At 48.9% G+C, this 19,037-nt stretch overlaps 1 protein-coding gene across 2 annotated transcripts in view; it reads right to left on the bottom strand.

Moving 5' to 3' along the window:
- prkcz (protein kinase C, zeta) overlaps positions 1 to 18,605 on the bottom strand; it is an 88,993-nt gene extending 70,388 nt beyond the window's left edge. Inside the window, exons 1-4 of one of the 2 annotated variants that reach the window (XM_035521849.1) lie at positions 17,552 to 18,605; positions 11,262 to 11,383; positions 10,828 to 10,917; positions 10,693 to 10,743 (exon numbers count right to left, since the gene is read on the bottom strand). In XM_035521849.1, the coding sequence (XP_035377742.1) occupies positions 10,693 to 10,743; positions 10,828 to 10,917; positions 11,262 to 11,383; positions 17,552 to 17,925 (637 nt within the window). In that variant the 5' untranslated portion in view covers positions 17,926 to 18,605. Of the gene's footprint in view, positions 1 to 6,074; positions 6,148 to 10,692; positions 10,744 to 10,827; positions 10,918 to 11,261; positions 11,384 to 17,551 lie in introns of those variants that run through there. The other variant, XM_035521850.1, reaches the window with a different exon arrangement.
- Positions 18,606 to 19,037: the final 432 nt, after the last annotated feature.

The raw sequence follows: 19,037 nt of genomic DNA on the forward strand, positions 1-19,037 counted from the left end.
GATGTCCTGCACAGACTCACACGAGCTACCACATCCCACACAACGGGCCTACTTCAGCATTTTAACACGCCTCCAGCAGACCTGCTTCCAGAGCTATAAATACTAGATCTATCTGCACTGTATTCCTTAATCTCCCCCACACTGCATTGCCATGACGATGCAGGATTCAGGATTCCGCTCTGGGTAAAGCTAGAGTTTTAGGCAAAAGGGAACGTTGGGTAATCTGGAGAGACCTGCACAGAAACATGTGATACTAAAGTTTTGTTACAACCAATATGGACAGTAGAGCACAGTTGAATCAACAGACAAACCAACACAGACAAATCAGTTTATGATTTAGGTGACATTCACGACATTTACTGCAGTTCACAATTAAAAATTTTGCTCTAGTCACCCAAAACGTAGGCAGGTCAGTTCCCACGTCTGGGTCTGTGTTCAGAGCACACAGTCTAGTACAGAACCAGTACAAAATATTCCCCAAGACAGAAGCTGGGGAACCGGGCCTCGGGTCTACCTCGCCTTCTGTTAGCTGAGTTTGAGGAACGCGTCTGAGTCAGTTGAGCAATGAGAGTAAATCACATCACCACTGCGGGAAGCAAAGCACAGCAACAAGAAAACAGGCCCGTCTGTGAGATCTTCCTTACACACACACACAATCCTGTAAGGAAGATATATGCGTTAACATGTCCTACTTGGTCTCTCCCCATGCAACAGCTGCAGATTCTATAATTTAATAGATTAATAATTTTAATGCAGTTATTCAAAAACTTTTCCCACAGATGTTTCCAAAACCTTAAATCACATTAAGGTGGCAGCATACACCAAGCCCCTAACAGCTGGAAGAAGGCTATAGCCCCACCCCCTCACAGCTATAACCCCACCCCCAACCAAATACAGCCCCACCCCCTAACAGCTAGAGCCCCTCCCCTTCACAGCTTGAGTCTCACCCTCTCACAGCCAGAGGAAGGCTAGAGCTCAATATAGAAAAAAGGTGAGAGAGAAAGAATACAAGCACATCAACATCTGGTGTCTCTTTGCAGGGTGTGTGTATGTAAATGTGGCGACTGAAAGAGGAGGTCACAGATAAAAACAATGGATTGTGATGAACAGTGAGGAGGTGAGACAGCTCAGGAGAACCGCACACCTCTGGACTGTGATGACCGGTGAGGAGGTCAGACAGCTCAGGAGAACCGCACGCCTCTGGACTGTGATGACCGGTGAGGAGGTCAGACAGCTCAGGAGAACCGCACACCTCTGGACTGTGATGACCGGTGAGGAGGTGAGACAGGTCAGGAGAACCGCACACCTCTGGACTGTGATGAACAGTGAGGAGGTCAGACAGGTCAGGAGAACCGCACACCTCTGGACTGTGATGACCGGTGAGGAGGTCAGACAGGTCAGGAGAACCGCACACCTCTGGACTGTGATGACCGGTGAGGAGGTGAGACAGCTCAGGAGAACCGCACACCTCTGGACTGTGATGAACGGTGAGGAGGTGAGATAGGTCAGGAGAACCACACACCTCTGGATTGTGATAATGATGAGGTGAGACAGATCAGGAGAACCGCACACCTCTGGATTGTGATGACTGGTGAGGTGAGACAGATCAGGAGAACAAACATACCAACAAAAACAAACTCAAGAGACAGCCATCAAAACAGGATGTGGGGACACGACGTTACAACGACACACTGATTCACTGCAGGTGGGCGTTACCTCCTGTGTGGTCTGTATTCTCAATATTTAAATGCCAGGGTTAGGCCCTTGTTAAACGTGGCAGCGGTATGCTAATGCATGCTTTATCCCAGCTCTTAATGAGATAATTGATGTGATTAACAAGAATAAGAGTGCTCTCAGCTCTTGATTAAAGCTGAAAAGTAAATGATAAAAAAAACCCTGAAACATAAACAAACATTTCCAAGCATTGAGCTGAGTCTCATCAAACTGGTAGGATGACTGGTAGGTGTGCAGTGGTGTGCGCAGTGGTGTGTAGGATGACTCTCTGGAGAAGGACAGCTGTCAAGTTTATTGTGGAAGCTTGCTCACTGTTAACAAGGTAATGGCACAAGTCACAAGTCACATCACATCTGCAGGTCACAGCATTTGACTGGACTGGACTTATTATGCCAGAGTGCTGTATGCTACAGAATGCAGGACAAGGGCCTGGCAGCCCGGAGAACCAAGAGCCTGGAGTTTAGAGAGACCCACCAGAGATACAGCGCTACTGGCAGAAACTCAGAACAGACTGGTGAGAGTCTCAGGACTGACTGGTTTGTCTCATGATGGACTGGTGAGTCTCAGGACCGACTGGTTTGTCTCATGATGGACTGGTGAGAGTCTCAGGACTGACTGGTTCTTAGCACCAGGACATGCACCCTTGATAAGACTAGATCCACCTGCTCTAGGCTATTAGGCACGAGCCTTAACCCCCTCAGAGCATCACGCATGTTTGGGCTTCCTGTGACACGTCCATTTGTGTGTGGTTAGGCAAACTTCCAAGTATGGACCAAGGTCACGGGTTTGACCCCAGGGAATGAGTGCGTGAGTACGTACTGTCCTTCTGGCAGATACGCCAGAATAAGCGTGCCTGCCTGTTTCTACTACACCAGCTACTGCACTAATTGATTTTCTGCTAGAGAGACCCCACATCACACCAGCACAGACAAAAATGAAAGAGAAGGAGAGGCCATGGCAGCTAACACTAGCCATCACGACAAAAAGGAAGGTGAGATCGAACACAGTGATATAGAGGAGAGGGGAGCACAGCAGGAGAGAGAGGACAGAGCCGTGCTGAGCCATGGCCCCCTGAGAGGGTAGGCTGGGTTGGAGGAACAGGGGGATGAGGAACAGAGGAAGAACACATCTGTGTTCAACTGTCTGAACAGCTAGCTGTTATGCTTCTGACTCAGCTACTGACACACACACACACACAGAGGGGAGGCAAAAGAGAGTGTGTAGAGAGAGTGTAGAGAGGGAGAGAGAAAGAGTGTGGGGGGAGAGAGAGAGAGAGAGAGAGAGAGAGAGAGAGAGAGAGAGAGAGAGAGCACATGTCTTATTATGGCAGCTGGGTGCTGGGTGAAGTTTGTGGAAATGGCAATTATAAGGATGGCAGCTGGGAGATGAGACTCCAAAATGGATGACATAACCGTTGTGAAGCTCCCCCCCCCAACTCATTAAGTGTCTGTGCTGCTCCTCTCTGTGTCTTTCTTGTGTCCCACAATCCTGTGCTGTCCCTCTCCCAGCGATGTCACTTCCTCTGTCCGTTCCGTCAGCTTTGTTTCCTCCACTCTCTAAAATCCTCTCATCTTTCTCTCCCTACACACTCTCTCTCTCCCTCTCTCTGCTGGATCCAGCTGCCTCCTGCGCGTGCTGCTTCGTCCCCTCTGGTTACTTATTTGTTTGTTACTGCTAAACGCGTGCGCGTAAGAGGGCCGTCTGCGCGCGACATTTCGCTCAGGATTCAAAACAGGAGTCTGCCCTCTCTGCTTTGCAAATGAAAAACAGAAACAATAAATAAATAACCAAAACATACAAGCAAGCGCGCGTGCCAGGTGTAAGCATGGTTTTGTGCAGTGCTCGAGATGCGCCTCACTGTTGTGCGACATTTAACTGCATGCGTCATAACGGCTGACTGACAGCATTGCCGCCTTCGGTCGCCACGCGGAGTGCCTTCTTCACCGGAGAGCTCAAACGAGCTGCAACAGTCACGTTATCCGTACTTTCCACGTCTATTCCTGTCTCGCCGTGGGGACATGCTTCTCACACTTCGTTAGCGCCATCCAACTCACAGAAAATAATTTAAGCGCTTTACAGACTTCGCAGAGACAAGCGACGAGCTATAAAGTTCCTTATGATCCGGCTATGCGCGCAGCCGTGACTCCGCACCGAACGGAAAGAGCAGCGCGAGGTAAGGTGGCGCACTGCGATGGCACGAGCCTCCTCTGCACAGCCACATCAGATGAAAACAGGAAGGAATTGCGAGGTTTTTTCACCACTGAACGCACCGTTTAACGCTCTGACCACAGAACTTCATAGAGCTCTTTATACTTTTTAACAAATTTACTTTTGCCATCCATCATTATTTTAGTCTTGGTGATAAGAATTCGACTTATTTCATTGTAAGTCTATTTCATAATTTTAGTCTTATTCATTTCAGTCTATGACAAATCACCAATTTTAGTTATACATATGTGACAGACAAACTACCGTCAGAATACAGCATTCAGTTTGTGCACTAGTGAAAATCAAAGCATTCAGCATAATGATGGTATTTAACACACTGTCTATGCTGATTCTAGCATTCACTCTAAGGACCAGTACAGATTACTGGCCCCAGAGCGCTACCTGTACCCTGTGTGTCATATCTGTGTGTTTCTGAGGACTGTGAGGGTCATGGGAAGATAACACAGTGCAATTAGGATCTGATCAGACAACAGGGCACCCAGCACATGCAGACCACAGGAAAACACACGCAGCTACACAGCAGCCATCCAATCAGCCGTCACTCAAAGAAACACGTGGCCACAAATCAGTCGTCCAATCAAACATCAGAGAAACACGCAGCTACATAACAGTCATCCAATCAGACGTCAGTCAGAGAAAGACGCAGCCACATAACAGCCGTCCAATCAGATGGCAGACAGAGAAACACACGGCTACATAACAGCCATCCAAACAGACGTCAGTCAGCAGATCTTCTACAGCCATTGTTGTTGGACAGTTACAGGAATGAACCTCCCAAACTCCCTTTAGAATGTAAGGGATACATTTCTGTGCAGATGCCCAACCCCCTCTGGAAAGACCATCTTACCAGGAGCAGAGTTCCCATCCTGGAAGGTGGAGGAGCTCCAGTAACATGCTGGTGAAGGGGGCAGGACCAGGAGTGTGTGTATACGTTTGCATGTGCAGGACCAGGTGTGTGTGTGTGTGTGTGCGCGCACGCACGCATGTGCGGGACCAGGTGTGTTACTGGAGTTACTGAGTATCTGTTCTTCTTGTGAACGGACAAACAACTGACTATTGTTGCATTCAGGACACAAAACAAAGTTAATACTGTGAATGAGACACTGTGTGTTCACATCTGCAAGTGACACACACACACACACACACACACACACACACACAGGAAAACAAACATGTCATGCAAAGGTGGGCCCTTTGTTTTGGTACTGTAAAGTTGTGTTATTGCTGCTGTCTTTCTAATTTTGTCAGACTTAAACAATACATGAGCATCCATTTCCACCATGCCTACAGAGCATGAGAGAAGAGCAGGGGGCTGAAACAATCCTCCACACAATGTGACAGATCTCCAGCAGACTCAGGAACCAGTGCACACTCTACCGCTCCTCCCCTCTCCCCTCATCTCCTCCCTCCAGCGCCGATCACAGCTCCCCTCATCAGTAGCACCCACCACACCTCCAGCTGGTGAGGCACATACCCTCAGCCTTCTTAAGATGCGTCGGGTCTCCAGCATGGAGAAGCAGGCCGAGGGCAGCTGGCCCCCGGAGAACACAGCTCCTTTGTGCACAGGACGACGCGGGGAGATGCTGTCTCCTCTCCCTGTCCATCTTTGTCTCCCTCTGTCTCCTTCACCTCTCCCTTACTACTGTCATTTAAGATTGCCAGGTCGGTGATCTTAACACACACACACACACTCACGCTAAGAGGTTCTGCCTCACTTTGAAGAAAACAAGAGCATGTCGAACAGGATTTTTGACCAACAGATCACCGCATGCGAGAAAAAATGAGAGAGAGCGAGAGAGAGAGAGAGAGAGAGAGAGAGAGAGAGAGAGCGAGCGATTGCCAGCTAAATCCCAGCATATATTTTTTTTTGCTCTAATGCTAAACACACCACATCTCTCTCTCACACTCACACACACACGTAGGTACAGACGTATGTACATGTCTGGATATACAGCGCTGTGTCATATGCTAGTTCAATGTCAGCCGCATTCTAGTACAAAAGACCCCGGCGTCGGACGAGCCGGGCAGATGGATGGACAGATGGGTGGATGGATAGATGGATGGATAGATGGACGGATAGAAGGATAATTCAGTGGAGTGTTGCTGCTCACCGATTCTCCTTTTCTGCTCTCTTCAGCTCGTTCTCCTGGCAGCCTGTCCACGAGCACCGGCACCAAACTGCACAGTCCCTGACCCCTCCCTCTCTCTCCCTCTCTCTCCCCTCCCCCCTCTCTCTCTCTCTTCCTCCCCCTCTCTCCCTCTCCCCTGCTTCTTGCTATTTATTTTATTATTTCCCTCCCTGTCGTTCTCCTTCTCCCTCCCTCTCTAGTGTTCTTGTGTTTGCTAGCTGCAGGTGTTCTCGTCCTCAGTGTGTCTGCTACCCTTGTGCCTTTTGGAGTGGAGTCCGGGTCTGCTGCCTTTATGGGTGGAGTCCGGGTCTGCTGCCTTTATGGGTGGAGTCCGGGTCTGCTGCCTTTATGGGTGGAGTCCGGGTCTGCTGCCTTTGGTGTTGCCTTGGGGTGGAGCTTGTATCTGTTGGCTTTGGAAGTGGAGCCTGTCTGTGTTGCAGTTTGATCAATTTCCACTGATGGGCACCAAAGACAAAGACAGGAGGAAGTGCAAACAAAGATATTTTGTGCTGGAAAAGCTGCCCCCCCCCCCCCCCCCATCCCTCACTCGTGTAGTCGTGTGTCCCTGGAGTGCCAGTGACAAACAGCTGAAGGGTTTGAACAAAAACCTGGTATGGAACAGGCTGACAGCTGGAATGAAATGTGTGTGTGTGTGCCTGTGTGTGTGTGTGAGAGAGAGAGAGAGAGAGAGAGAGAGAGAGTGTGTGTGTGTGTGTGTGTGTGTGTGTGTGAGAGAGAGAGAGAGAGAGAGAGAGAGTGAGAGAGAGAGTGTGAGTGTGTGTGTGTGTGTGTGTGTGTGTGTGTGTGTGTGTGTGTGTGTGTGTGGGAGAGTCAGGAGGTCGCAGTGCCAACAGCGTTCCAGTTCACATCTGTGAACACAAAAAAATCATTAACTGAACTGTTCAGCTGGGAGTAAAATAATCATCTGACATTAATAAAGTACTGAATAAGATGAGTAATGACATAACTAACTAGTAAAGTATTGAAAAAGGTGATTAATGATGTAATTAAAAGGTAAAGTACTGAATGTAGGTATTCCTGATGTAACTAAAGGGTGGCAAACCGAATCAGGTGATTTTGGAAATTAATAAATAGTAACGTACTCAATGTTTCATACACAATACAACAACATCGTAATGCATTATTGCAATACTCTTTGCGTGTGTGTGTGTGTGTGTGTGTGTGTGTGTGTGTGTGTGTGTGGTGTTTTACATGGTTGGAGGTCTTACTGTGAATATCAGGTCAGTAAATCTCCTGATAAATTGATTTTTTCTTCTAAAGCCCATTTGCACTGTGACAGACATGTTAGTCTCACCAACCATAAAAACAGCAACACACCCCCTCACTCCCATCTCCACACCCCCTCACTCCCAGACTCCCATCTCCACACCCCCTCACTCCCATCTCCACACCTCCTCACTCCCAGACTCCCATCTCCACACCTCCTCACTACCATCTCCACACCCCCTCACTCCCAGACTCCCATCTCCACACCCCCTCACTCCCAGACTCCCATCTCCACACCCCCTCACTCCCATCTCCACACCCCCTCACTCCCATCTCCACACCTCCTCACTCCCAGACTCCCATCTCCTCACTCCCAGACTCCCATCTCCACACCTCCTCACTCCCATCTCCACACCTCCTCACTCCCAGACTCCCATCTCCACACCTCCTCACTCCCATCTCCACACCTCCTCACTCCCAGACTCCCATCTCCACACCTCCTCACTCCCAGACTCCCATCTCCACACCTCCTCACTCCCATCTCCACACCTCCTCACTCCCAGACTCCCATCTCCACACCCCCTCACTCCCAGACTCCCATCTCCACACCCCCTCACTCCCAGACTCCCATCTCCACACCCCCTCACTCCCAGACTCCCATCTCCACACCCCCTCACTCCCATCTCCACACCCCCTCACTCCCATCTCCACACCCCCTCACTCCCATCTCCACACCCCCTCACTCCCATCTCCACACCTCCTCACTCCCAGACTCCCATCTCCACACCTCCTCACTCCCATCTCCACACCTCCTCACTCCCAGACTCCCATCTCCACACCTCCTCACTCCCAGACTCCCATCTCCACACCCCCTCACTCCCAGACTCCCATCTCCACACCTCCTCACTCCCAGACTCCCATCTCCACACCTCCTCACTCCCATCTCCACACCTCCTCACTCCCAGACTCCCATCTCCACACCTCCTCACTCCCATCTCCACACCTCCTCACTCCCAGACTCCCATCTCCACACCTCCTCACTCCCAGACTCCCATCTCCACACCCCCTCACTCCCAGACTCCCATCTCCACACCTCCTCACTCCCAGACTCCCATCTCCACACCTCCTCACTCCCATCTCCACACCTCCTCACTCCCAGACTCCCATCTCCACACCCCCTCACTCCCAGACTCCCATCTCCACACCCCCTCACTCCCAGACTCCCATCTCCACACCCCCTCACTCCCAGACTCCCATCTCCACACCCCCTCACTCCCAGACTCCCATCTCCACACCCCCTCACTCCCAGACTCCCATCTCCACACCCCCTCACTCCCATCTCCACACCTCCTCACTCCCAGACTCCCATCTCCACACCTCCTCACTCCCAGACTCCCATCTCCACACCTCCTCACTCCCATCTCCACACCTCCTCACTCCCATCTTCACACCTCCTCACTCCCATCTTCACACCTCCTCACTCCCATCTCCACACCTCCTCACTCCCATCTCCACACCTCCTCACTCCCAGACTCCCATCTCCACACCTCCTCACTCCCATCTCCACACCTCCTCCATTCAGGAGAAGCAGCAACATTACAGGACTGTCACACACTCTGGATTCACTACAGAACCCTTAAAAAGAATCTTCATCACTACTCAATAAAAGCAACTTGCTGTGATACACTTGACCTCTGAGGGGAAACTATGAAAGTAAATCACACACACACACATGCACACACACTCATGTGCACAAAAAAATGCATTATTTTCATATCCAGCATTTAATAAAATTATGAACCTGTATGAAGTTAATAAAAAAAAATAATGCCATGACAGGTTACAGCCAATCAGATTCTGGTTACTATGCAGATTTAATTTGAGTGTGTGACATCATTCGTTATTATTTAGAGATTCGCTATTGGTCACAATCTCTCTTTTGTATTCCGCTGAAGTACTAGACAGAGGTCTCGGATAAAGCTAACACGCGCACGCGCACACACACACACAAACAAACACACACACACACACACACACACACACACACACACACACACACACACACACACACACACACACACACACACACACACACAAACACACACACACAAACACACAAACACACAAACACACAAACACACACACACACACCTCTATGATGAGTCGATTACATAACAGTAAAGCCTAATGATAATCCTGAAGATCAATTTTATCATTTTAATAAGAAGAAAAAGAAGAAGAGGAATTCTGTTAATCACTTTGGCAACAGTTGTTAATTACACTTCATAGGACTAAAGTAAAATGAATTTGACAGACGGGGGCGGGCGGGCGGGTTATCTGTGGGAAAGCTTTGTCTGCAGAGTGATGTGAAGGCAGACATCACAAACAACCAGGAAGAAGAGTGTGGCTCATGAGCAGGTCACTGTTGGTGCTGCTTCACACACCTTTACTAGTCACAACTATAAGAACACACACGCACGCATGCACAGGCACACAAACACATTTTTTATAGAATACTTTCCAGAGTAAATACCACACAGAGAATACCAACACACCCAGAACCACAGCAGAACGCACATATACACGCATGCTACAGACCACACCCGACACACGCAATGCACATCAGTGAGACTGAGAGAGAGAGAGAGAGAGAGAGAGAGCATACCTATAGTGTGATGGTCAGAGGACAGTAGACACACTCTTCTCAATGACAGAGCGGCAGACTCAGACACTGAGCGCGATACAGACATCACTTACACGGACACACACACTCGGATACACACGCTGCAGACGGGTCCTGTGTGCTGCAAGTTCCACAGGCGTGATTGTAAATTCATGACACCTTTAGGAGCAGTGAGCATGACACCAGCTGACTCAGCCATTCTGTACAGCACACACACTCACACACAAACACACACTCACAGAGAGAGGGGCAGAGACAGAACTGGACCTTATCCATAGGCTATAATTATATAAATAAAATATAAACAAGAGAAATAAATCATAAGACTCTGCACACCGACCTTCATCATCACCAAACCTTTATGGCATTTTGGACCCAACTTTTAACCCCTGAGCAAACACCCTCACTTTACTGGTCACTGCTAGCCTACGTCCCTCTCCAGACTGGACAGACACATTTATATAAGACATCTTCCTGTTTAATGAAGAGAGCCTTGTGTGTCTAAGCCAAGTCAGTTTAATCGACATGAGTCAGGAACACAGCCCCAGAGCGTCTGCACAGCCAGGCACAGAACAGAAACACAGTCACCGCGAACGAGAGAGGACGACCACGGACAACCACGGAGGACCACAGAACAGAACCACTCAGTCAGAATGAAGCAGAGAGCAGGCGGCAGAACACAACACTTACTGTCCTCTCCTGGACATGGCATCCCAGGCTTCTCTGGGGCGCTCGGGAATACTGAGAGAGAGGGAAGTATTATGAGATGACAGTCCCAGAGGGGAAGTCACTCAAAGAAAACTGGCAACTAAAGCAGAGCGTCACCATGAAGGAGGAGTCCAGAAGGTTTGGTCCTGCCGTAGATACGAAAGGCTTCGTCCATCTCCATCTGGGATGAGATGGTGCATGGGTCACCTGAGAGACAAATAAACAAATCCAACAAGTAAACAAATCCACCCAAAGCATCTACATGTTTTCTGTGTCACGTGGAAGGGAATTCTCTTTAAGACAGACGGACCATCACACCTGAATGTCACACATGTGACTCAGGTGCACTCAGGTGCTCCGTACACACAACAACCTTCAAGCAGAAGCAGACTTGGTGTTCCCAAGGACAAAGACACATATAATGAAGACTCCTGTCTGGTGCGTCTGCTGGCAAACTGTTCTTTAGGTCTAAGTGACAAGTTTTTGGGGACAGGCAGCTCTGTAGACGTGAGACAGGCAGATTTGTGGATGTGAGACAGGTGTCTGTGTACCTTCATCATCGATCCACTTCAGTGTGAGGGGCTGCTCCTCACAGACGTTACACATCGCCCGCAACTCTACACAAAGCTCAGCGAACGTCAGGCCTGAGTCCAGGTGTGAGATCAGCATGTCCCTGGACACACACACACACACACACACACACACACACACACACACACACACACATACAGTATTTTAATATATAGGAAATGACAATAATCTATGGGAAAAAACATGTGTATGCGTGTGTGTGCTTGGAACCAGAAGGGTATAAATGACATCCTGGTCAGATCACTGCATTATCTGAGAAGGTACATGAGTAATGTGACACCAGTTGCTGTTTCATCCTCTACTCTGGGCACTAAAGCAGATTACCGTTCTCTCCTAGCTGCGTTCATCTCTGAGTGATGATGTGGACAGGAAACTGAATTCCATTTGAACTTTACATACAAACACAATAAACTGTGGAACAATGTTGAGATCTGCACACAGAACAGACTAGTTCCTCTTCCTGTCCTAGAAGTGACAGTGAGCAGCACACACACACACACACACGCACACACACACACGGCAGACCTGCAGACCACTATCAGGGTGTCCACACGCCAGTTGTCCTCTCACGCTATGAAAGGTGTGAATGACACTCGATTCTAAGGACGCTGGAACGTCCTCTGCTGGAATGCTGGAACTGTTCAACTTAACAAGGCTGGGCCGTATGTCCGAGCCCCGTGTGACCGGGCCGTCCGTCCGTGCCGTCCGTCCGTCCGTCCGAGCCCCGTGTGACCGGGCCGTCCGTCCGTCCGTCTGTCTGTCCGAGCCCCGTGTGACCGGGCCGTCCGTCCGTCCGTCTGTCTGTCCGAGCCCCGTGTGACCGGGCCGTCCGTCCGTCTGTCCGAGCCCCGTGGGACCGGGCCGTCCGTCCGTCTGTCCGAGCCCCGTGGGACCGGGCCGTCCGTCCGTCTGTCCGAGCCCCGTGGGACCGGGCCGTCCGTCCGTCTGTCCGAGCCCCGTGGGACCGGGCCGTCCGTCCGTCTGTCCGAGCCCCGTGGGACCGGGCCGTCCGTCCGTCTGTCCGAGCCCCATGGGACCGGGCCGTCCGTCCGTCTGTCCGAGCCCCATGGGACCCGGCCGTCCGTCTGTCCGTCCAAGCCCCGTGTGACCGGGCTGTCCGTCCGTCTGTCCGAGCCCCGTGTGACCGCTTTGAGCCATAATAAGAAGGGGTTGCTAATGAACAGATGTGTTGACTCAGGAGCAGTGAGGACGTGCAGGGGAGCTCCAGGCTGTCCGACTGTGGGGTGTGTGGGACAGGACACACAGCAGGGATACAGGACACTCCTGTCCTGTCTTGCCTCGCCAAACATACCTGTTCCCGCCAACGATCAGTACCGTCATATCAGCTAGATTCTAGTGTAAAGAAAAAATGATCCTTCTAAGACCAACTGGAGTAGGAGCATAAATGTGGAGACATTTAAACCAAGATGTTACAAATTAAATATTAGGAAGGGAATTACTGTGTTAAGGCAGAGAGTTGCTGTGTTAAGGAAGGTGTTACTCTGTCAGGTCTAAAGTATAACATTAAAAAAGTTAAAGGACCCTGGAAACGTTGTAACTAAAAGTTCAGCTTACTAACTGCAATGTCGTAAAAGGATGTTTCTAACAGGAATTATTATGTGTGCCAACACTCGAGGTGTTTTTGCCTGGTGAAATATCATCTTTGCCATTCAGGTTTATTTATTTATGCAAACCATGTGATCAAAAGACTGGAGGGTGGAAACTATAGAAACAGTGAGATTTGTCTGCAACATACAGGAATATTCAGCGTCTGCAGAAGTGCTTTGCATGGGTTTCATTTTCAAATGTATTTTTAACCCTTAACGCCCAGCAGCAATCATTGTGTGTGTGTGTGTGTGTGTGTGTGTGTGTGTGTGTGTGTGTGTGTGTGTGTGTGTTCACTGTGGCAGCTTGTGTATCAGCAGGTGGAGTCTCTAAAGGTCACTTTCGCCAGCAAATGAAAAAAAAACCTCAGAATCTCTAAACCTCTAAACTTCTCCACCTCTAAACCTATAGAAAATCAACATACTTTACCTGCATGGTGAATATAACTAATATAATAATATAATAATCAAATTCCAGATGAAGTCTAAAGGAATGCTTCCCAAACCTTCCCTATTCAGCCATGTCCCTCAGAGCAGCTGTACTGGTGAGGCTATCTCCAGCCAGCTCCTTTTCTGAGGCTACAGTACACACACTGCTTTTTCTGTTCTTACAATTCTTGTAATTGACTCCAATAGGTATCAGTCCCAAGGTGGGTTTTAAAATAAATTACAAAAAACTCTCTTACCATTCTTGTCACCAATAAAAACCCTCAACTAAACTCCTTGTCCTAACCCTACCCCTAGAGATGCCATAACATAATAAAATACATCCATTAATGGTCTTTATCAAAACACTGCTCATGTCTATGTTAATGCATCACAGAAATATGCTAAACTGATCAAATTACCCACAATGCACTGACGTTTTCAAGGGGTCGCCAGAGTATTATAATATTACTAAATATTATATGAATATTATAACATTATTATTTCACCATCTTAATTACAGTTAGAGCCAAGCATGATATAGACGGCGATCACCACCATGTTGACGAAGACTATGATGACGTTCATTGTGATGTCACCAGTCAGTGCATGCACAACTGTACTTGAAGTTGGGTTTCCAAGGAGACCATCATTTCTGAAGGTGATGTAAACACACAAGATTTTAAACGAGGTTCACAAGGGATTGTTGAGATGCAAAAAAAAGTTCTGGGTTCAGATGAAGGAGACCTTAAATAATTCCATTATCCCCCGAGCTAGCGAGATTGAGGGATTTAGTTATTCTGTTAAAGTCTCAGCTGGGTTTCAGAGGAAGCGCTGCGTATACTACCAACCTGCGACACCTGTATGTGACGTTCTGTATGCACAGGCATTCGATAGCACTCACTCACTGTACACACACGCTCACAAGAACACGCCCGCCTTCACACACATCAAAGAATGCTCCGCGTGTTTCTCAAGCCAATCTGCTTTAATCACTGTAGGGAATAAAGTTCACCGTGCAAAATGAGTATTGCATACAAACTCCATGACAGGCTACATGACGTGTCCCAGCACTGCATCCTGACAGCAGGTTCAGGCCAACGAGCAGCTACAGGTATTTCTAGCTCGAGCTAGCACACGTGTGTAAATGTGGAGGGGAAAATACACACCACGTTAAGCCTGTGCACTTGTGTTACAGCAGCGTTTAATAATTAAGACAGACGCAACAACCACACCTACTCTGAGGAATTTGCACTTCAACCGAACAAAATGAGGTGCAATGCTTCATATACATGTACAGGTCCCTCACACACATACACGCATGTATATATCCCTGTCACACACACACACGCACACACACACATACGTATATATACACACCTCACACACACACACACACACGTGCGTGCATATATGTCCCTAACAACCTTCCATTAATACAACTTTTACATTTGCTGAAACATTTAGATTAAAAGGCAGACGAGAGTTACAGAGGCCTAGTGAACTGCTCTCTGATCGCCTAACAAACAAAGATCCTTTCCACAAAACACAATGGGCGCACACACACACACACAAAACAGGCTGTCACAGGAATCACAAGAAATCATGACACTGGTGCAATTCAAACAAGACCACAGCCCTCTGAGTCACAGCATCAGACTAAACTAACTAATCACAGTAATTCAAACACTCAAAGAATTTCTGATGATGTCTGCCATCCTGGAGTCCAGTTCCCCCTGGAGTTGACGTATTTGTGTAAACAGTGTGACTAATACGCATGTAGCTGTGTTTGCTGCCTCTGTCCTCGCAGAATAATAACGCATTTCTGTTTGAGAGCGTAAGATGCCAGGACAGCTGCTGAACGTCCACGAAAAAGAGAACTATCAGTGAAGCTCATGACTGGTTGCTAGGCAACTGACTGGCTTAGGGTGTCTGCAAGCCAACCGGGCAATACTACCATGCCAAGCAAGCTCCACTGAAAATATTTATAGAAACGGGAATCTCTTCCACTTTCAGCTCGGGGCAAAAACACTGTCTAAGATCCAGAGTTTTATCCTTGACTCACACACATCTTCTGCTTCTGTTCTTCATTAGCAGAGTTGGGTGTGTGTGTGTGTCTGTAAGGGCGATGTTGACAACAGCCTTGTGAGCTTCCGCAGCGTCTGACACACATACGCACCGAGGAAGCGCCTGCGGTCATTTCCAACGCCCACCTCTGTCCATGCTGTCAAGCAAAGGTGTCAGGGAAACAAGAAAAGCGTCCTCATATGTGAACATTTAGAACCACATTTAATTAGTTCACGTCAGGGAACACAAACGGTTTACGTCCAGCCCCATCGGAGTGTTAGAGCTCACGACATACGTCACCAAACAGGAAGTGTGTGAACTGCAGCTCAGCTCCATATCTGTTTATGTGGGCATTGAAGGGAGGATCGAACTGACAAACTAACTCAAGAACACCCAAGTCGTTCTTCACTGGCAGTCTACATCCTGCAAGGAGCCGAACTCCTGCGGCAGTCCTGGCTCTCTGCCTTACGCTGGCTTTTCAGCTGGGCATCAATAGCTCTATGATATTAGCTCTCTGCTCAGTGTGGACAAACACAGCCTTCCTGTGTATTTCACACCCCACTCACATATGCAAACATTTGCATATTTTGCACACAAAACAACCCCCACTCCCTTGTGAGGCAGAGTAACACAGCCTCTCTCTGAGGTGACATTCATTGCCACCTCATTTGGGACAGAAGAAACGTTTTGCCAAAAAACAATGGCCCCTGCTGGCCCTCAGGGGACCTTCTCCTTCTGTTGGCCTCTCTGGGAGTTCCTCCTCCTCCTAGCCATTCGATGTTTACATTCAGTGTTTACTACATAAAGCCCTATAAAAAAATACATTCAAACTGATAACTAAATTGACCTTAACGTACTGTTGTGTTTTAGAGAGTGGAGTCTGGTAGTGTGAACTATGACCCTGGAGTGCAACTCAACACGCCAGAGTGGAGTTCATGTAATTTGAACCCAGTTCAAGGGTTTACAGCCAGGTTTCTCTGTGCTGGTCGGGAAGTTACCCTCTACTGCACAGACTCACCATCTCTGACACTAGGCATTCTGACGCATTTCAGTAAGAAGGATTTCCTGGGGTTGGAATAGGTGTGTTGTTGGAGGGACAGGTATCCCACAGGGCCTGTCTTTATGCGCCTCTGTTTCAGACACATTTACATACCTGCTAAAATCACAACCAGCAGTGCTGGTCTCAAGCCCACTGTGATCCAGTGCAGGTTACCGCTGGCCTTCTTCACACACCAGACTCAGCTGAACCAGGTGAGCCAGAGAACTCCAGACATAACCAGGGCACTGGCCTAGCACTGCCAACCATCAGACCAGACCTTCATCATTACTCATCCTCGGAGGGGCTTTACAGTCTGTGTAGTGATGTTGGCCATAGGTAGGACGATATCTGACCACATTTCTGTGTGCGTGATCTTACTGCTCTTATACACCTACTAAACCTGAGTGTGAAGAGTTTAATGAGGTATTGAGAATACCTGATCTATACACGAATCCACAAGACCAGCGACCATTTAAAGGTTAGCCACAAACGTTCACATGAACGAGGATGGGGTCACATGGCCAGGAGTCATAAAACAATTCGTAAAATGATCTCGAGTTAATGAACTTCTTTAGTGAAATTAGGGAAGCGGTTCAAAACAGGAAACGTTTGCGCGTTAGCATGTGTAACAGTGAGGCAAATGAAGCTCAGAAAGCGCTCCACCGTGAGCGAGCCTCCGCGCCCCGGGATAGCTCGAGCACCCGTTACAGAGAGCCATTGCGTTTTTAATAACCAGACAGCTGGTCAAATGTTCAGTGTCGGGCTACGGACCGGAATATCCCTACAATAAACATGCGTGCCGCTTTCTGAAAGGCGAAAACACTAACGAGCACAACTTTTCCGCGGCAGTGATACTGACTTTTCTCGCAGTGCCGGTGAGACGGACGGGGCAGTTAGACGCCGGACTAGAACACATTCACTCAGCTTCAACTTTTCCGCTGTGACCGCTTTCATTCCCAACGCACGTGTTTGTTTCCGCGGTGGTTTGAGGAGTTCGTTTAAACAAATGCGAGAACTGAGTGCGTGATGTCCCGACTACAGGTTACGGGGTAAACACCGCAAATACGCGCGCTCCGGTCCACGGGCCCCTCGTACCTCTGTTTGCTTCACTTACCCGCCATAGTGTGCTTTTATTTTCACGTGTTCCGCGCGCAGATCCATCGCGGGTCCGTTCCTAACAAGCATTATAACTCCTGGCACAGTGAGAGCGCTCGTCGCGTCCGCGCTCGGAGAGGAGCGAAGCTTCCACGCAGCTGAGCGCGTGCGTGTCGCGTGAACAGCGCCGCGGCTCTCGGTAGCGCGTGACTCGCGAAGTTCGCCGTTCGGCGGCTCGGACGCTCCGTTTGTCGTGACATGGCCGGGAGTGCGCGCGCGGGGGGGGAGGGCGGAGGAAGCGAAAGCCACGTCCAGGTCCGCACCGGCCTCGCGCACATCCACCTGTTGATCGGCGCGCGCGCGTGCCTGGCCCCTCCACGGGACCGTTTCCATGGAACGCTCCGCGTTTTAGCTCACGTTACCCCGTCAGCGGTGCTCTCGAGCTCCTCTCTGGTCCGGTCACCTAACCACGGGAACGGGTACGCAGCGGGACGACTTTTGTCCGGTACACGCCCTTGGGCTGCTTCATTTAAATAACTTAAATATTTATTTAAATATCATTTGTATTGGCTTCGCAGGCCGGTTCATTTTGAAAGACGAAGAGTGTTAAAGTTTCACCAGCGCTCGCACACGTTTAAATGATTGATACCGGTACCGCTACCGGCGAACTGACATGTCCCGAGCGCTGTCATGCTGAGGCGCATCCAGACACGGGCGCGTCTCCTCGTGCGGCCCGGTACCGGGAGCGTGCCCTCGGGCCCCTGTTCCCGGCTCTTGGAGCTTCACGAGTATAGACTGTGAGTGGCGATGGCGCGGATCCATCATAACGCAGCTTGGCGGTGTTGAATGTAATCGGAGGGTTTGATTTGTGTCCTGAATACATGACCAGGCCCAACGTCTGCGGTTCCGCCTAGAAGACTTGACACTGAGGTCAGAAAGATGGCGCCATCAATCAATCAATCATCAAAGAGGGAGGGGACAGTCCAAGCCAGCCGGCTACCAAGATGATTATTATACTGGATTATACTGTATATATTGAATCAATGTATTGATTCTTTGCTTAATGCAGGAAGTCTGGCATTCCACAGTATCAGCGCAGAAACCCTGAAACTCGGACTCCGCAGCGCCACCTTGTGCCTGGAAGAAGTATTTGTTTACATCAGTTTCTTCAAACTGTTTTAGTAGTTTGGATCTCTGAAAAAAGGGGAAAAATATGATGAATTGGACGTTTTCTTTACGTTTCAAGAAACTTAAAAAAACCACCTTAAATAACTCATCATTATTATCAAAAGTTCTTTTGTTGTTCCCCTGTATTCAGTGTTATGAGCCCATTTAAAACTCATCTTTGTAACTACACAGAAACATGAAAAAATGTCGTTCATAAAGCCACGTTATCTACTGGTCATTAAATCATTCGCCCTCTCCTTCAACAGAAAACTGGTTTGCTTTACTTGGATTTTAGTAGGTTATGCCATAAACACGCTGATGTTTTGATGAATCTCTTT

Source organism: Electrophorus electricus, chromosome 23 (genome assembly GCF_013358815.1).
Source record: "Electrophorus electricus isolate fEleEle1 chromosome 23, fEleEle1.pri, whole genome shotgun sequence".
NCBI classification, from domain to species: Eukaryota; Metazoa; Chordata; class Actinopteri; order Gymnotiformes; family Gymnotidae; genus Electrophorus; species Electrophorus electricus.